This window comes from Taudactylus pleione, unplaced genomic scaffold (assembly GCF_031769625.1).
Source record: "Taudactylus pleione unplaced genomic scaffold, aTauple2 ptg000019l, whole genome shotgun sequence".
Lineage (NCBI taxonomy): Eukaryota > Metazoa > Chordata > Amphibia > Anura > Myobatrachidae > Taudactylus > Taudactylus pleione.
Genome location: NW_028284421.1, coordinates 27591563 through 27612213, shown reverse-complemented (window position 1 = coordinate 27612213; position 20651 = coordinate 27591563). Strand labels below are relative to the sequence as shown.

The window sequence follows — 20651 nt, the reverse complement described above, 5'->3', positions numbered from 1 at the left end:
GCAGAACAAGTCCTGCGTGATTGCATGCAGCACCTGCTATGCTTTTAAGGGACTGGCATTCTCCAAAACGGGGGCCATGTCAGCCCTGTTTTCTGGGAGTGACAAGGCCAGTGGCTACTTCCATGGACGCAGTTTCCTGGCCTCGCAAGCCGGCCATCCTGCATAAGCTGAGGCTTACTCAGCTCACAGGTGGCCCACTGGTGATCCCAGCCTGTGACTTTGGTGTTATACACCTCCTGCTGCATTTGCATGTTAGCAAGGACTGAATTGCAAAGCTGCTTGCGTGCAGTTTTGCAATTCCGTCTAAAGCTGAATCACCCCCAGTGACACCCACTGCCTCTCCCCAGGGGAGTAGAGAGCCCTGCTGGGCCCAGGTAAAGAGGGTGTGTGGCCTAATCATGGGAGGTGTGGCCACACCCCCTTGAGGGAAAAAAAACACACTTCTGCGCGGTGCTGCGTGCTGGGGTGGGGGGCGCTGGGAGCCCCTCAGCCTGGCGCAAAGCCCGGGGGGTGCGATCAGTGTGATCACTCTCCCCCACAGGCTCAGCAGCCACTAGCAGTCTCCCATTGCAGCTCAGCACACGCCGTGTGCTGGGTTGCTGTGAGGGAGGGAGAAGGGAGGGGGGCGGCGCTGGACCCGGGCTCCCGCTGGGCCCCTCAGGAAGCCTGGGTGCGGGTAAATAGTACCTGCTCCCCCCCACACTCTGCGCCACTGCCTTTCCCCAGCGTCACCCACTGTTTGTCACCTATAGACTGTTAACCAATGTTTCTACCCAGTGTCACCCACACCCTCTTCCCAGCGTCACGCACTGCCTGTACCATTTGTAGGAGAGCACAAAGTTATAGTTTGCAGGAGGAGACCCGAACACCCTAGCACCAGCCAGCTTTCCACCATACAAGAATTCACTACTCACATACATCCACACGTTATACCTATGCAAGCCTTTTGCCATTGACTGATTTCAATCACAATGACCTTGCAGTCTACACTACTTTTTAAATACTCCAAGCTTAAATTACTAGTTCATTTCCATCAACTCTTTTATATTAGTGAACAGGACTGATGCACATTCCAACAAATTCAACTGCATTCTATTGTCATATCCATCCATGTATGATTCCATAAAGATTGTCCTTTAATTCTACCTTATGTTTATTTTCCAGTACAAAGGGATATAGACATCATAGCCAGATATGGTCTAAGCAAGCAAATAAACACATGAATAAGACTAAAAGACATTACAGATCTATGTACATAACGGCACATTGCATGGGCTAGCTATTGCTGGTTGTATGAATAATATATGTGCACCTGCAATTAGGCACTTTGAGGTCATCAAATATTTTAGGGCAGCTTCATGGAATGCTTCTTTCAAAACATACATTCAAAATCTATGTGAAAACAGGGTACTGCAGATCAAAGTTCCAAAAATATCCAACACTCATTTCACATTAAAAATAAAACACTTTCTTTCCATAGAAAATGTACTTAACTGCCTTTGTGGTTGGATAAAAGGCTGTCTGATGGTCCTCAGACATTGCCAAATGATTTTACATTGTTCACATGCTGCTGTACAGGTTATTTTCTCTTTAATGTGAAAGTGTTGGATAGCTCTCTGGACCTCACTACTACAGGGCAGCGGGTAATATGCACCAGATCCTTGAACCATGGCTCTGGATGATGCTGGGGGTAAGTGCTAACTAGCTAGCAGTGCTATACAGAAGTCTGCTGATACTTACCTATATCTACTGCTAAGCTGCATGGCTTCAAACACCCTGTTTTTGTACAAAGCATTGTAGCAAAGTAAAACGTATCCATTGCGTCAGATATTGTGTTCCTTAACGTAAAAGTGTTGGGTCTATTACAGCAGCTGCCATGCAAATATCCGGACAGCTGTGGAGTTTGTGAGAGAAATACAGAAGCGTGAGACTGCACATGGTAAGTATTGGGCTGTTCAGAAAGAATACTACACTGTTAGCAGCAGCACTGAATTTGCCATTAGTACTGTAAAGGTTCTTCATGTGAAGATGCTGTAATACAGGTGTAGCAGTAAGTTTGTACAATAGACCAAAAGCAACTGGCTGATCAACATACTGTACTGTAGTGTTCTATTAATGGAGTTGCTGATTGTAATAATCAGTCACATTCTCTAGGCAGAGCAGCAGTGCAAGATTCAGGTAGACTATACACTTTTCATGTGTTTCACCTCTTGTACAGGATATTATGAAGTATGTCAGGAAGTTGGTAATTCTGCTGCTATAGTGCTATGAGCCCCACCAGTAATACCCCCCCTCTCCTTTTCTTGGATAACATCCACTACCTCCTTGCTGTGCGGGGTGTAAAGTTCTCCCCCCTCCCACTGAACTTTGCCTGCTCTGTCAATGGGAGCTCTCCCCACCTCCTCATCCCAGATAAATCAACCCCCCCCCCCCCCCCCTATCACTTCCAGAGTAGAGGAGTGAGGAGAGCGTGCACAGATTTCCCTGTCTCAGAACACAGGTGTCCAGACTACTCAGCACCTGCAGCTCCAGGGAGCTACATCCACCAAAAGGTTTGTCATTGTGTGCAGGCAGGTGGATTCATACTCCAGACAAAGAGGAAATATGACAAGGCTCGCATACAGTGTCAGAAGTTATCCTGTGTCTATTTAGGATTGCACAGTAAGGGAAAAGAAAGCACAGTGGGTAAGGGTGACCTCGCTACTGCACTGAGGCAAAGTAATGAATAGAAAACTTTGGGAAAGTGTGTGGTTGTAATGACAACTAAATATGTACAGGTTCAGTTCTGAGACAATGGAGCATTCTGACAAATACAAATGTGTTATACAGACCAAAATCAGATGCCTGTGAAAAAGTCTGGAAACTGACACATAATTTGCGTCTTTTAATGTAATTTCTTCATACTAAGGAACAAAGGATCGGGTTATTAAATGCTGCAATAATATGGAAAACAGATTATAGGTAATAATAGCAGAAAATTAAGTTACTTTCTAGTAAGCTATAATGGTTTTTATTTTGTTGATGATGTTTAGCAAATATTAATGTAAATAAGGCCTCTAACTCTATGTACTATCTCTACATTCTATATGGACACTATTATTTCTCGCATTGATCTGTACAGTGTCAGCATACTCCATTATTATGCAGCTAGGAGAGAAATGTAACATACCATGGTAAAAGTACTAAGACATACAGTGAAATAGAAGGTGTGTTGGGGATGGTGGTGGTTACCGGGGGCACCTGCATAAAAACTGACCTTTCTATGGTTTTTTTTTTTTTAAAAATACATCATTATGCTGTATGCATGGTATCTCGTAAAGCCGGGTATCCACTAGGCAATTTTGACAGGCGATTGCACGATAACGACATCGTTATCGTGCAATCGCCCGCAAATCGGGCATGTAAATGACATAAACGGCCAGCAATGCTTGTGCCCGCTGGTCGTTTTTGCCATCTGTCATCACTCGTACATGCTGGTCAACCTGATGATCCCGTCAGGTTCAGCATGTACGGGGATGATGGATGTGCCTGGACTGAACAAGTGAACGTTCAGTCTAGGCATCACTAGATATACAAACGACAGCACGATTGCAATGTCGTAATCATGCTCTCGTTTGTATATCTATAAGTGGATATACACCTTAAGTGCTGTGTCATATAGGTCTTGCTTTGGCCAGTTTTCCATCTGGTAACAGAATAAGTGAGACCTACACAGCCCGGAACTTCATGTTAATAAAATGCAGGACTAAGGGGTCTAAATGACACTTGTCTGCGCAAGTCTTTGCATTGGTGCTATAAGGATTATTAGTCAATGACTAAAATCTCTCCATAGGTATAAACATCAGAAGTTGCAGCTATAGTAAATGTACTGTACTCCACAGCATACTAAACAGCAGCAGCACAAAAAAATAGCTTTCAGAATATATTTCTGTGCAAAAATAATTGTGAAGGACAATTATATGTCATAATCGAAAAGATCACAATTATATTTTTAGGACATAATGGCACTGTTTGATTACAACAATCTTCCAACAAACTCTTAACAAATATAAACAAAACTTATTTTTTCAATGTTGTAGATAATTATAAATGCATTATTAATGTACTATTTATTATACAGCATGTGACATTTATTTTGCTTACAACTTTAGCTGGGTACAAACTATGCAATGTAGTTGTACATCTGACAAACTACATATCGCTAAGTGCATCTGTCCATCTGTACACCCCGATATGTCTGTGAATGAAGTCGTTCATAGACATTTCACATCGGATGCCAATATGTCTTGCAGATATCTCTGTACTTCCGCCTTTGTGTGGGGGTGACCCACCGTCCGACCTGGCTGCAAGATACATTGGCTGCAGGGATCGCCAACACTGACATCACAACTGGTCGGGGAAATTCAAATATGTGCGCCCAGTTGTGATGTCTGGACAGACATATAGAGCAGCCGATTGGTAAGTGTGTATAGTTTACATAATCGAACGCTAGGTCAGTGGGACGGCTGGTTGGCCAAGCGTATACCCAGCATTTGTTATGATGCCAATTATCTTTAGTATGTTAGAATGCTGGTATTTGGGAAAGTATCGAGTTACATGTCGGCCTGGGCTTTCTGTCAGCTTTTTAAATGTGTGCTTGCCTTCATCTGTCTGAAAGGGTTAAAGAAAATCATAAAAAAAAGAAAAATACATGTATTTTTTTTATGAAAACAATGTAATTTGAACATGGCTTTCATTGAACCCTTTATACATAGCAATATGTAACTCAATAATAAGTATTTTTACCATGCATTAATTATTTAGACCACAATTTTTTTGTTTGTTTTAACCGGGGAGACCCTAATAGTCAGAAAAGACTCAAACAGGTACCCACTTTTGCCAACAATATTGCAGCATGAATAAGGATTTTCAAACATTCATACATATGACGTATTCCTACTCTATACCAGAAATAACTGTAAAAGATTAATACAATAGTCTTTAACAAAACTAAACAGGAAGTAAACAATTTTCTTACAAGTAACTACTACCTTCAAAAATAATTTCCTAAGGTGCCCACTCCCAGTAACGGGAGACCTGAGGCCTGCCCTGTGCTGCCATTTTCCCCAGGCTACCTTCATAACTCTGGCTGAAAGTGACTGGTCCTCCCACTCACACCACCGCTGTTGCCATTCAAAGGTAATTTTATTTAAAGGTAATTTTCTATAGCAGAACCTGCAAATCCCCTGTAAAAATTGCTGCACGTAGCAACCCTTGTCCTCTTTTCCAATGTGGTATTGCCGCTGTACAATTTGGGATGTAGCAACTACAGCAGTTCAATAAGCACAGAGAGGTAGATGGGGAAAAAATATGAATCATATCTCGCAGGATAGATAAAAATCATCTTCAGCTCTTAAGATTTAGTGATCCTTACAGGAAATGTGATATCACCATTCCCTCATCACTTTTATGAATCATTCTTCATGCTCCTAGTTTCCCAGTTACAAACACTCATCTCATGAACATTATCACCTAATATAAGTAATCGATCGTATGCTATACCATAATTTTCAATGTTCTTTGTTCTTCCACCCACAATATTCCTCTATCTATACATGTCTTTTTTCAATCTCACACACTCTACATTTTCCCCCCTCCACTGGTGGCCTCTCACCCCAACATTCAATGTTTGAAAGAATTATAACCTATGTAATTAAATGCCTAACATTACTTTCACCCCACAAGCAGGAAGGATCTGAATAATTAGTAGGGGGTCTGCTCCCCTGGTGATGATATATGGGGGTAATATAAAGGTTAGAGCAACCACCACACTGCTGAAGACAGGATAAGAGTCGGACTGCAGCATCCTAATCAGACACTGAGAAACAATATCACCCCTGCATAATAAGATATTTGGGAGTGCCCATTAAGTTGCGCATTCACTCTATTCTATCTCAACAAAATATTTGAATATACTTCGAGTATACATAGCCTTAGCAGATATAGCCTTAGCAGATATTAAATATGATCAATAGGTAACTAGCTAATTTACTCTTATTTAAAGAAGGAAACCAAAATTGTACTAGATTGGTTATTGTATAAATACAATTGAAAGCTAATATAAGACAAGATAATAATGTTCTACAGTTAAGTAATAAAGATAACCACAAACTGTTTAAAAACGAAAATAGTGTTAATTCCAGGAAATCAAGGTCTTAGGAAATAGTCAGTGATTCCTAACCAGTGTGTCACACTTCTAGCTAGACTGGAATTGTTAGGTTAAAAGTTTTTAGCAAACACTGAAAGCTAAATGTAGGCGATGTGGATGATTTGACGGATATATACATTTACAGTTCCAAATAGCTAAGACACTATGATCTTCCATGTTTTTCATGACAATGTTAAAAAAAGTTATGAAACAAGTATGCCGACAGATGCGTGACCGCTGTCTTTGGCCAATGCTACAAATATATTATTACAGCTACAACGTGTGCCATTTTTCTTGATGTGATAGACTGTAAACTAACTAGACAACGGCTTCAACATCTTTTTAATCCAAAATTGATGACATTGTGTCAGGCTGATATGCAAAAAGACAAATCTCTAGCTACAGTACAACCAAATTCGTTTTTTTATACTCTGGTTACTTATGCTCCTTTTACACTAGCAGCAATAATTATTGCATGTGAGCATGCAGCAACCCAGGTTACTGCGCAGTGGGAAAGGGCATGGTTGAAAGCGTGTTCAACCCGACTCGTGATGCAGTGTATGAACGGGTAAACTGGGTCGATGCGACCCAGCTCCCATTCTCTGCATAGGTAGAGCCAGCGCCAAGCGAGGGCTAATCACCTGATCCAGATGACGTCATAAACCCGGCATTAGTACCGGGCCTTGCCGTCTGTCTGTAAGGGGTCTCAGCCGGGTCGCATCCAGGATGGGTGTGTGAAACATAATCCCGGCTGCCGCCCAGCAGTCAGATGGTAAAGTGGTATTACTGGCATGATACTGTATGCCACAGGTTCTCAAACTCTGCCGTCAGGACCCCAAACAGTGCATGTTTGCCAGATCTCCTCACAGAATTACAAGTGAAATAATTTGTTCCATCTGTGGATCTTTTAAAATGTGTCAGTAAGTAATGAATACATCTGTGCTCCTGCCAGGTGACCTGAAAAACGTGAATTGTTTGGGGTCCTGAGGACAGAGTTTGAGAACCACTGCTGTATGCAATCACATAGGTAACCAGCACCTTGTGGTCAGGTGGGAGACAAGGTGGTTAATGGAGGTTACACAAAAGACACTGGGGGAAAATGTATCAAACCTTCTAAAGTGTGCAGAATTGTATCACTGGAGAAGTTGCCATAGCAACTATGAATTACATTCTATGAAATGAGAAGAAAAATCTGAATCTGGTTCCTATAGTCAACTACTCCTCTTGTCCACCCTAGAAAGTTTGATACATCTCCTCGACAGTCACTGCTCATGACTGCAGGAGTCCCATGCCCATTGCTAGCTGTTACTAGTGTTCATGACAGTAGTAAAAGTAGTTGTTTTTTTTTTTAACACAAGTGGATAAAAGGCCTTGCATCAAATAATTACCTGTTAAGGAATTTGATTACATAAGGATAACATGGCAGGCAAAAGAGTTATCTAGGGTCAATAAATAAGAGAAGAAAACTCAGAAGGCAGGTTATTTCAGGTCACATCAGGGAAGTGTACTGAGCTAGACAGCAGATCAGTAAGTGGGAGACAGCAGGGCAATAAGGCAGAACAAATCTGAAAAAACAAGATCATTGTTAGACTGTCACTCTCAGGGTCTATACTCACATGACATAAATGGCTTCATAAATTAGTACTCTCATATTACTAATGAGGGGCTGGGAGACATTTTTGGTCAGTCATTGTAAAATGGGATTAGATGTCGCAGGAGTTAGAAAAGGTCACATCTGATTTATATTGGAGCCAGAAGAGTTTACACACAATCCCCAATTGTTCATGCAGTGTCTTCTACATACATCTATCCCTGGAAATTCGACTCAGGTCTCTTCTCTTTTATTACTCAACTCTGATATTCCATTCTCACACACTTGTCAGACTCCTTTTTATTTTATCATTAGTCTCTATACATTTATACAAGTATTAGTGTATAACTTTTTCTGCTACTGCATTCCATTGCCATTTTCTGACCCTTGGGAATGTCTGTAATCCCTTAAACAAAAGGATGCTGTGAAGAGTGGTCAGATGATTGTGGGTATATAAATTAGGGTCTTTCTTGTCGCCAGCAGTAAGCGGGCAGCATTATGTCAACACAAGAGGGGAATCCTGAACAGGACAATCTATCGTATGATGACTGGTACATTGATGATCCACAAGAACCAACGATACCCCCCCACGAGTAAGTGAACCCAGGGTTTTAGTAATTTTTTTATTTTTTAATCATTGTGTTATAAAAGATATGTCAATGATAATATGATCTGAATACTAAATATATCTCTCATGGTTTATTCACTTTTCTCCCAGAATTATTTTGCCATGTGACCCAACCCTGTCAGAAGGACTTTACCACCTAATCCTGGCACCTGTATCTGTGAGTGTATACCATCGCTACCAGCTGCATCTCTATAACCTCTAATTATATACTATGTACATTTTTGCTTCATGAAATTCCCTGGCATTTTAATTATTGTCCCATGTGCTACTCTATGCAAATTTGAAAATATTTAACAGTGGGAATCACCGTTATACAGTATTCCCTATATAAACTCAATGATAACTCACTTTCAATGTGGATATACAGTGTGGAATTAATGTTGTGTTCTGCTCATTGTAATAACAGCATGATAGGTCTGACTCTATACAGTGGCTGGAATGCATTAAAATGTCTTCAATTTATGAAAGTGCAAAACTGCCCCTGCCGGCTGCCGCAAACTGCATTTTCCGACCACAGTGCCAAACACCGGTAAATTATCTTAATGGCACTGCAGTTGATGAATATACCATAATTTCCCAGTTTTATGCCGGCTACCAATAGTGTAAATAAACCGTGATCCCTATTTACCTATGTTGTTTCATACACCATGTGTATATACTTTTTCCTAGCTGTGCACGCTGCTGCTTCTATCTTTCCTGATTCGACGGCGAAAGCTCTGCATTTCCTGCTGCTGGGGGTTTCCCGGTGTCCTCAGGTAGATTTTTAATCCATCTCCCTCTCTGCTACTCTGCTACCACATGGCTGACCGCCCCCGATCACCTGCACTTCCCCAAATGACACCCCTTGTCCTGCCCTTTCTCTCACTTGTCACCTCTCCCTCTGCCCAATCCGCAGCCCCCTGAACCTCCTGGAGGGTTCTGGGAACAACTGGGTGCCCTGTGCAGTCTTCGGGTTACTATTTTCTTCAATCTGTCGTCTGCTGCTGGATCCCACCGCACTTACCTTCATGCCATGCAGGTCACACAAAGGTAAGTTTATTTTCAAATTATGCCACCTCATGTACTTCCATAAGCAAACTTGAGTATCTCTAGGGCAGTGTTTCCCAACTCCAATCTTCTTGGAAGCCTAACAGTGCATGTATTCAATACTCTACTACTCTAAAGCACAGGTATATTCATAACTGACTGACACATATTAAAAGATCCACAGGTGGTACTAATTATTTCACTTATATACTTTGAGGGGGATGTAGTTACTATTCCAGCGGTCGGTATGCCGGCGCTCAGAATACTGGCACCAGAATGCCGACAGCAGTCGAATTCCCGGTGCCAGAATCCCAACCGCCGGCATCACGACAGTAAGTAGTAGGGTTAGGGTTGGTCGCTAGGGGGAGGGTTAGGGTTGGGCTGTAGGGGTGGGGTACATTTGGGTTAGGCTGCGGGAAAGGTAGGTTAAGGGGAGGGTTAGGGTTAGGCTATTTACCTTTAGGCATCGGGATTCTGACTGTCAGCATCTCAACCGCCGGGATCCCGTACCCAACCCATCTGAGGAGACATGTAAAACATGCACCATTTGGGACTATTAGGGTCCTCTGAGGACTGGAGGTACTATTATATTATATCGCCTGTGCTCAAGCATGGATATCCTTAAAATGTGGATTGTAATGGATTGCATTGGTTGCCACTTATCAGATGCTGCTTACCAATGCATTCCAATGGCTGACTACTTGTACTCAGCTGCGGACACCCGCACACAGCTCATGTGTGTACACGTGAAGCTTCAGCTTCTTCTGCACATGGGTACAGTATAACCATAGATGGTTGTACCATCGTAGGGTTTTTATGTAATGGCAGCTAGCCACAGTGGCGGCTCAAGGCCATCACCCGGAGCAGGGGAATCTTAAGAGAGGAGGGGGCCCGTATGCATTCCATCTGGGGCCCCCTCCTCTCTCCCCGGCAGCCGACTGATGCGTTTGACAGGCAACCGCAGCTTCAGTAGACTCTGGGCACTAAAGTGTGCCCAGAGTCTACTGCGCATGCACAGATCGCCGGGGAAATGGTGCTGCCGCCATTTTCCCGGCGATTTCCTCACTGCACATGCGCAAAACGCTGGAAAAATATCAGCGGCTGTCATTTTCCTGCGTTTTGAGCAGCACTGAGACACCCGATGCGGGACCTCGGAGAGGAAAGTTTTATACAATATGGGTGCAGGTGCACCCATTATAGATACGCCGCTGCCCAGAGCGCCATAGCCTAAAGTCCAGTCCCTTGAACTCCCGCTAGCATTAATGGGTATACGCTCAGGGGGAGGGAAGGGGCGTGGCAGTGCAGCACATGACAGCTTAGCCGGCCCTGACTAGCCATTGCATGAATTGATGTTGGAAGACTGCCAACCTTTGGGTGCGGGGTTTGTAATGTCCATCCCAAGCTTAGCCACAACAATATATTAGTATCTGATACTGCTAGGGCTGGAAGGTAATTACCCATCTGAGCTGGACATTAATGCATTGCCAGTCTCGCCTTAGATAGAATAGGACATGCATGTGTGTCCTTTTCTTTGAGGTAGCACAAGTGCGAGTCACAGATACGCAGTGCCGTTCTCACCTACTGTATACAGTAGCAGTACAAACAAATGCAGTGCATGACGTCTATGAGGCAAGACACACAAGCAGAGCAGGTCTCTCCAGAGGAAAGACACAGAATCCTGGGTGCTCTGTACATAATAGGGTCAAGACTCAACATCTGAGTTATCCCAACTCTAAGGGATCTATTTATTATGTTAATTATCGGGGTCCGGATGCAAATTGAAATGCCCGCCCAGTTGTGATGTCAGTCCAGACATATCGAACAGCTGATTGGTAAGTGTGTATACAGTAGCTTACCAATTGGCCACTCCTACAGCGGTTCAGTTTGCTGACCGATCCATCGTCTAAATGTGTACCCAGCATAAATTGTTTGCTTTCAATTCATGCATACAATGCACATCATTATTTGCACTCATTATAGGACATAATGATAACTGTAAACCTAGGTAAAAGACACAGGGGCTGATTCTGCGGTTGACACAGCCGTGGGTGCATCATTTGCCGCTTTTTAACCCTAATGTTGCATATGATTCTGTGCATACTGAGACGCCCACTTGCAGCGGCATTAATCCGTCACGGTGCACCAGCGAAACTTGTAACAGCCATATGGCAAGAGCAATATCTCTGTATGAACATGGCACCCTGTGACAGCGCTATTGCGTTAACAAGTGCACAAAACGCCCATGCTTGGATAGCCCCTGCCATGTTACCTTTCAGGATCGCCAACTGAAATCCATAGCTTTTGCATCCAAAGTCGCTCTGTATCTACCTGCGGTAACCATCAGGGCGCATGCACAAACTTACAACATCAGCCAACTGAGGGCCTGATTCAGACTTGGGAATAGAGAGAGAGATAGCACTTAACTGTGAACCTGAACAAACCTTATTGCAATGCAAGGGGTATAAATACATACATTTTTTTGCATGTGAGGTAAATACTGGCTGCTTTTGCATGTAGCCCACAAATACTGCACAACTTTATTATCACTCTACATTTTAGATGTCAGTTTGGAAACACTCCTCTCAAATCTAAATCTCTGCACATTTTAAATCTGCCCCACCTGCAGTGCAGCATGGTTTCACCAAGATGATCAGTTGAGAGAGATATCTCACTCTATTCCCAATTCTGAATCAGGCCCTGTGTGTGGCATGGACCCTGTATCCACCTCTGAATCAGGCCCATAATGTTTGAGACATGGATTTATTTGTGATAATTGTTTACTTTATTTTGACATTCTCTTGCTCTAACTTGCTCTACTCTGACAGAACTATGGACAATTCTTGCGCTCTTCTATTACCCTGCACTGTACTACCCTCTTGTGGCATGTCACAGTGTACAAAGGACAGCAGGATATATAGTGGGTACCATCCTGTCCTGGATGCACTGTGGGGCATTAATATGGCAGAAGGCAGAGTGCCCACAAACACCACAGGTAGGAAAGAAATGAATAAAGGGTAAGCATAAAAATAAATAATTGCTGAATGGTGGACAACAGTGAATAAACAAAAATATATAATAAATATAATCAATACCAACTTGTATGGGAGAGGCATACAGGCCAGATAGCTATCCTATGCCCTATGTTCTAAATCCTTCAGTGGATGTACATCCAACCACCTGCTTCACTCCTAGGGCCTGATTCTGAGACACAAGCAATGCCGATATCCGCGCAAATCACCAATGGTATTCATCTGTGCATGTGTCTAAGTAGCTAAAAGTCACACATGGCACGAGACCCACGGTGTCTGCATACAGAGGCACAGCAGCGATTGAGAAGCTCAGTTTGAGAACTATATTGGAAATGTATTAGGCACCCGTGAGCTCAGACGCACCATCTAATGTACCGATGTACATAAGAGATGTACCTTCTTATGGTCGTGTTATGGGAGTGTGGGGTACGTGTCGCATAACTGTTTGCAAATTCAGATGCTTAGTACTTTACATTGGAGGCCATACCGCACCTCACATGGGGCAGGTGCAGTTTCATTGGTGCATCCAATGGCTGCGTCTAAAGACGCACAAAGTGGGCATCTCCGTGCGTGCACAGTCAGACATGCTAGTACACAAGGGGACCTAAACTTAATTTTGCTAACTCATGTCCTGGTACAGGTACTTCCTCTGGAACGCCTGGGCACAGCTCATCTTTCTCTGTAGCAGGAGAGATCAGCTTTAGACTTGTTTTGTTGGATCTCTCCTGCTATGGGGAGAACCGAGCTGTACTATAAGTGAACCACAAAGGTCCCTGCCAAGTATTTGTTGGTTTGGGATGTTATTTAGTCAAATACATTATTTGTAGTCTGTTTATTTTGTACAACAACAAAGAAAAAAACAATGATATACAGAGAGTGAACCAGCCACCAGAATAGTCAAATACATTGTAAAGGTGGAAGCCCTGTTTCCCTTATTGCAATGGTGGCAGTGATAGAAACTGAAAAGAGTACAGTTCTAATAAGGATAAAAGAGGACGTTACAAATTACAATAACATGGCACAATTTGTAAATGTATTTTTTTTAACAATTCTAAAGTCTATTATCTCTGCTCAACATAATTTACAAGCATTATGCAAACATAGCTACTGATCATGTGTGCTTCTATTTAACAAACAAAAATAATCTACTGTGTGTTTAAATTTCATCTGAATAAAATGCTTCCCACCAACAGAACATGGAACAGAACAGAAATCATAAAATGAAAAGTTAATAAACTGCAAATTAATTCATCTTGAAAAATCCCAGTGATAGAGTTGTAATGAGAGATTGTCATTGACTCAGACTATATAGTATAAATAAGCAAATGTTGCTGGTTAATGAATGTTATGCCTTTAGTTCTACAGATATTATTCCCTACTATCAACTATACCCCAGATCTGCTGCCTTCTGCTGCTCAGTGTCACCTACCCTGCACTACTGCTGCAGAAACTGCGTCAGCCTTCCAATGCTGAACAGGTAATGAAACCCACTCTGCTTACAATGAGCATGCGGAATACAGGCTTATACTGCATACAATGTACCATGCTGTGTTTAAGCATGACTGACAGCCTAAAAAAGATGTCTGCCAAGATTTCTCTGCTCTGTATATAAATAGTCGGTTTAGGGAGTGCTGGCACCAACCAAGTTATGTCCTGCTGTGTGTATTAATGGAGGGATTGGGTTTTGTGAGAGCCAGGCATTGTGACTACTGTATCTTTGTATCTTATTTTAGCTACTTTTCTTTTTAAACATTGGACACAATCGGTTTTATAAAATTCATATTGGTTCACAGATGTGTTAATTTAATTACCGTATATACAGAGGCTTCATTAATAAGACTGATTACATGTTTGCGTATGTTGCACTATATGTATTGGTTTCTTGTTCGGCAGTATATATAGCATTATATGATAATACAAGGCAGACTAATGTAAGCACATGTGTATATACTTCTATCCATGATAGAAATGGCTGGTTGTGCTTTCCTTCTACCCTATTTGTATGTATAAATTATTTTCTGTAGAGTGCCATTACTCTCCACTACAGACTTGCTACTGATATAACTGTGAGTATTGTATTGGGATAATATGTTGTCATTGTTTTTTATACTGAAATACTGAGAATCTGTGTTTGAGGGAAGGCTGGCATTGCTGTGGCCCACTTTAGATGTTACCTAAGTCATGTCCGTGTAAAGGGATTTCAAGTGGGGAGCGAAGTTCAACTGAATAGGCTCATTGTCCCAAAAATCTGTCCCATGTGATTAATCAGCCTGGTTCCCATGGCGACCTGTCGTTACCTAACACAGACTTTATCTGATTAATTTATCAGGTGATGTGACTATGAGGATGCGTGCGTACATATAAGTCTATGCATATGTATGTGTGTAAATATATACATGCACAAAAACTAATTATTAACTCTTGCCTGCATGCTTAACAAGATGTTAAGGAACAACACAAATTGCAATGCATGTTATTCTTGTCAGAAAGGCAATTGATATGCTGCTGTCTTCAAATCTGTACTGTATGTATCTGAATTCAGGCTTGCACAGCCATGGCCTGACAGCTGGAAGAGCAGACAGGTGTCAGTATATCTATTATCAAACTAAAACATGAGTTGCTTGTTCTCCTTCACCCAGTGCATGTACAGAATACTCTTTGGACCCTCATTCAAAAAACAAGGGACCTTTACTTCCTGATCTCCAGACCCATAAGGCACTTACATGGCAATGATATTCAGGCTCCTGGACAGTGAGGACTCTACTCCTTGAGCCCAGAGCCACAGTGCCCCTCAGATATCCAGGGTCTTCAGGGTCAACATATATTACACGGCACTTTACAGATAATGTTTAATCAATCACATCAGTCCCTGCCTCAGTGAAACTTGTCTACTACACTAGCACACACATTATGGTACATTTTTGGCTTTGTGAGGAAATTGGAGAACCTGAAGGAAACCCACATGAGCAAGGGAAAACATCCAATGTCCACATAGAGTTTGCCCTGGTTGGATTTGAACCCTTGGCCCCTGCACTGTCAAGCAGCAACACCACCCACACGAGCAATGCACAGAGTGTAATAATATGACCAAAGCCAATGGTGGTCAGCATTTGGTTGCAGTGCCAGGGGTGAGGATCCTTAATCGGTAGTCTAAGTTATATATAAAACATTACAAAAATCTGCATCATGTATTATTTTTTATTTATTTAAAAACGAAAATGGCATGTGCCTTCACAAAGCAGCATTTGCTTGGCAGATTTCAGCTATTGCTTAGATGTATATGATCATTAGGAGGGTGTTATAAGTCAGAAATGTCACAATTTTCAGTACCCATCTATAAGGGAATTTAGTCCAGCGGTTGGAATCCCAACAGCGGCTGCACGACATGGGTGAAAATCCTGATCGTCCCTAAGGTAAGTATAGACTAACCTAATTCCCTCCCCTAACCCTAACCCTCCCTTAGGGGTGCCTAAACCTAACCCCCCCCCTTCCCCGCCACCTAAACCTAAGTCCCCCGGGGGGGCCTGACCCTAAGTATCCCCCGGGGGTGCCTAGCCTGAACTCTCCCTCCCCCTAGCTTAACCCTAACCTGCTGGGGGGGTGCCTAACCCTAAGTCCCCCCCGGGAGCCCTAAACCTAACCCTCCCCCCACCGCGTTTGTCCGCGCCCTGCATCCCTTTGATCGGGATGCCGGGCGCCGGTCTCCCGGGGTCGGTAAAATGACAGGCGTCTAGATTTAGACGCCTGTCATTTAACCCTTGCTGGGATAAAGCAGTCGGGAAGCCGGCATTCGGGATTAGGTCCGCCGGCTTCCCAACTGCATACCTCTATTAGTAGTGTTGAAAGAGTACTTACAGATGGGTATGCAGATTGTTCTTTTCAGTACAGCTGCCAGGGCCGTAACTAGGGTAGTGTGACCAGTGCCATGGCACAGGGCACTGTAGGGCAGGGGGCGCTGTTCGGGCCTGTCACTTTTCTGTTTGTTGTCATCCTCACTTGTAGCTTCCTCTTCTTTTATCCCCAGCACCTCCTGGCCTCCCCTATCTCTTCCCTGGCCCTTCCCCATGAGGCCATGGCCCTTTTTCAGGTGTGTTATCTCCCTATTTAAAAAATAGGGGGGGCGCCAATGCTCTTTCTGGCACAGGGCACCAAGAAGTCTAGTTATAACATTTCTAAGTAATAGATCTTGAAGAATAATTGCAATCACTTATTACTTCCCCCACTGACAGTAGCTGTGCCTTATTGTCATGCTGCTGCTCCCAAACAAAACTCTACTGTGTCTGCAGTGCTTGCTGGTTAAACTTTGCCACTATTTCTTCTCTGTTGTTCCGTTGCAACCTGCCCCCACTAGCATCTCTGCTAGAACCTGCACCTCTTCTGTTCTCAGCTAACTCACTACAGGTTGTGTCTCCCATATCCAAATATTCTAAAATACGGAATATTCCGAAATACAGAATTTTTTTAGCATGACTGAGATAGTGAAACTTTTGCTTTCTGATGGCTCAGTGTATACAAACTTTGTTTAAGGCACAAAACTATTAAAAATATTGTATAAAATAACCTGCAGGCTGTGTGTATAAGGTGTATATGAAACATAAATGAATTTCATCTATGTACACAAACTTTGTTTGATGTACAAAACTATAAAAAATATTGTATAAAAGTACTTGCATGCTGTGTGTATAATGTGTATATAATACATAAATGCATTTTGTGTTTAGATTTGGGTCCCATTCTCAAGATATCTCATTATGGTATGCAATTATTCCAAAATACGGAAAAATCCGATATCCAAAATACCCCTGGTCCCAAACATTTTGGATATGGAAGACTCAACCTGTACCACACTAGTCTGCCCGCTGTACTGCTACTTTCGCTCACTGTCTTACACAGCTCACAAATATAGATACCATACTGGTTCAGATTAGTGGGGAGAAAGAGGGAAGATATAGCTAAGTTGCAAGTAGAGAGGTTAGATTAGATCTCGAAAGGGGAAGTTAACTAGGGGTGTGCGACCTTTGCTTTAGCACAGGTCCCTGGGGGCAGCACTGTCACTGCCCTACAGCATTTGCATGTGGCATGCAGGGTGTCTGGAATGGCACCTTGCAGCCAGTAGCGCAACTGCTAAGCTGCCCGAAGCATCCAAGGGACTGCTAGGCCAGGCACCCTGCAGTCTGTAGAGCTGCCTACAGCGTCCTTAAGACGGTCCGGGCAGTGCTGTACTTCCCAGAGCTGACGTACCCTGCCCCCAGGTGTGACGTCATGACAACATAGGTTTAAGGGGCAGGGCAAGCGCAGTGCACATTGTGGACTACTATCACTTTAGGACACACACTTCATTTTCATTTTGCCTCTTAGGGGCGATGCAATTTATTTTAGCCGTGACTATTTGTTTTGGGCGCCCGACGGAGCAATTCATTTGTTTCTCTGTTTGGGTGCACATAGCCTCTGTCTGCACACATTTCTGCTCGCAGCATCCTGGGGTGGCGAGCAGAAATGCGTGACAAGTCGGTTGTTTGGGCACTCAAACGAGAGTTTGGGTGCCCAAAACAGGACTTTAGACGGGGTTAGATGCTATACACGGCTAAACCCCATGCTTTTGGGTGCGCACACGCTGCACTGGCCCCTGAGCGGAGCAACAATTGAATTGCTCTGTCAGACCCCATTACATTTGAGCGCCCAAAAACATTTGAATCGCCCCCTTTAAAGTATTACTCAGACAAGCCTCAAATGTTTCTTATATTCATCACTAGTAATTGGACCTCTGTAGTATTATTATCCTTTATTTGTACTGGTTATATTTAATGTGTCTGTTTAGAAAGTCTTTGAATTCTTTTATTACTTTGGGCAAAATGTATCTAGAAATGCAATTTCATATACATTCTACCTGGAGGGTGCACCGTGCTAAAGGCAACCCATTGAAAATATTGCCACAGTCACACTTGCAGTTGCTTTGTAGTGAGAAACAAATCTATGCAGCAACCTGTCAAACAGGAAATTACTTTCAATATGTGCCTCATTCTCCCCCTTTTATTTAAATATTTGCATATTGATGCATAACCTGCTATCATCTAGGAACACCTCCATCTGCCTAAATCCTCCCATCAAAAGATGAAAATTATTTATAAAAATACATGCATGACGCTTAAAATAATTAGCACAAATGGTATAGCACTGACAAGGGAGCAATTTACACCTAAGTAAATACCCTGTGCTTTTGTCGCAGATGGTCTGTGCAGATGCTTAGTTGGGGACCAATAACTGTCCTTAGAGAGCTATACGGGGAAATCTAATAAAGTCCGGTTTTACTGGCGAATATAAACACACTGTGCGAGGGGTATGAAAAGCCATAGTCACAAGCGATTTACTCCAAAAACTGCGAGAAAGTGAGATTGCACAAACTGCATACATTACTGTTTACTACATTATCACCATAGTATTGAAACCTACAATGTATTAGGCATTTCTGTGTATATGTACTTTTCATGACAAATCCCTTCCCACTCAGATGTAGCAAATAATATATAGAGGAGTTCAGTATTTCAATGGTTCTCTTTTGAAGTGTACATCTTCTAATAATCCTGCTGGCATATTATATGCACCATTTGCTAGATTATTCCTGTCCCCAAATAATTATTGGTGACTGGCAGTGCTGTGTGAGGCATGAAAATTGCTTTAACAGCCGTTTCAAGAGTGCTAATGCTTTTATAGAATAATGCACAGATTCTTCAAGGCAAAATTTAGTACAATACATATGCATTTTAATAGACGCACAGAAAGTACAATCTTTTAATTTTTTTCATTTTTGTAAAATGGAAGTTATACAGTATACATATGAGTGTGATATTAATTATATATACGCATTCGGGTATGATTTACCGCCGGCCGCGTGGCCGGCGAACGTATACCATATATACATCTGATTACCTGCTTTTCCTGTGTTCCTCTGCTCATAATGGTGATTTAAATGTCTAAGCTTATTGATTGCTGAAATCAAATGTCAAAAATATGTGAGAGATATAAGAGCATTTAGGATTATGTAATAACAATATGGTATATGGAATTGCGCTACTACTTAGAAGCACATACAGTACCCACCCTTCTCATTCCTCTAAGTGGTGTACAGCTTTTTATCAGTGCCTCCACCCAAGTATTAGTAGTCAGTCTGGGCCTACTTGGGAAAACCCAAATGTTAATAGGAATGAAGTAATTTGGGGTAGATAACCCAGTAAATAAATGATAATAGTAATCCAGTTCAAATCCTGTCCCTCTTAGGTTTGGTGTTCACCAATAACTCTCGGTGCTCTTCCAGCTAATTTACACACTTAGATTATAATTCTTTATATGAATAAGTAATACCTAGGCAATAACAAATGTTTGCTATATACCTTAACTTTGAAATACACAGTTATACATGTTTATATATTCATACATTTTAACTAAACAATACATTTATTCCACATCAGAATAATCTATATAGAGATATATTGATCCGTAAATAGAAACTATGCAGAAATCTAGAATCTTACAGCGAATCCGACATCCCCGGAAATATGACAGTCATATACAGTTATCCACGTCCACTTGTGTGAATAGTCTCATACAGTAAAGTAGTTGGATCAGAGTAATAATGACGTTTCATAAAGGCAGCAGAGGAAGTAGCCATAGTGTAACCTTATGCGCTGACCTGTGGCTCTGACATCCTCTATACTATATCTGCAACTGTAGTAATATACTTATTTATCCCAACAAAAGTGTATATCCTGTAATTGGCAGTATTTCTAGTTGGAGCTACTGCAAAATATAAAGTTGAATTTCTTTAACGCCTGGAATTAGCAGTTTTCCCAGTGACAGAATACCTGAAGGCCTGTCACTGAATTACCTCACATAAAGTTGTTATATAGATGATACCTGAGTGAGGGGAAGATATATTTCAATATATGTAATCCTCTGGCACAATTACTCCTAATATGCTCCCCCAGCTCTCCTCTTATGCTGAAGATTTCTTGGAAGTGCTGAGTATAATATTGTGTTCTGATCACTCACTGCCTGTTCTCCTATCTAACTGCCGGCTATAGTGAGCATATATACAGTAGGTGAATTATATATCTCCTATGTCTGCCATTGGTGCTATGTGGGTGCTCACCACCTCCTATAGTAGCGGGGACTTCTGCTATCCGGGCTCTGCTC

General features: G+C 42.3%; 1 protein-coding gene across 4 annotated transcripts in view; it reads left to right on the top strand.

The window, feature by feature from the left end:
- The first annotated feature begins 2463 nt into the window (after window positions 1-2463).
- Window positions 2464-20651, top strand: part of STRA6 (signaling receptor and transporter of retinol STRA6) — a 92950-nt gene continuing 74762 nt past the window's right edge. The window contains exons 1-7 of one of the 4 annotated variants that reach the window (XM_088446212.1): window positions 2464-2552; window positions 8262-8371; window positions 8497-8563; window positions 9076-9161; window positions 9302-9435; window positions 12258-12424; window positions 13819-13938. In XM_088446212.1, coding sequence (XP_088302338.1) covers window positions 8277-8371; window positions 8497-8563; window positions 9076-9161; window positions 9302-9435; window positions 12258-12424; window positions 13819-13938 — 669 coding nt within the window. In that variant the 5' untranslated portion in view covers window positions 2464-2552; window positions 8262-8276. Of the gene's footprint in view, window positions 2553-4356; window positions 4459-8258; window positions 8372-8496; window positions 8564-9075; window positions 9162-9301; window positions 9436-12257; window positions 12425-13818; window positions 13939-20651 lie in introns of those variants that run through there. The other 3 variants (XM_088446211.1, XM_088446214.1, XM_088446213.1) reach the window with 3 other exon arrangements.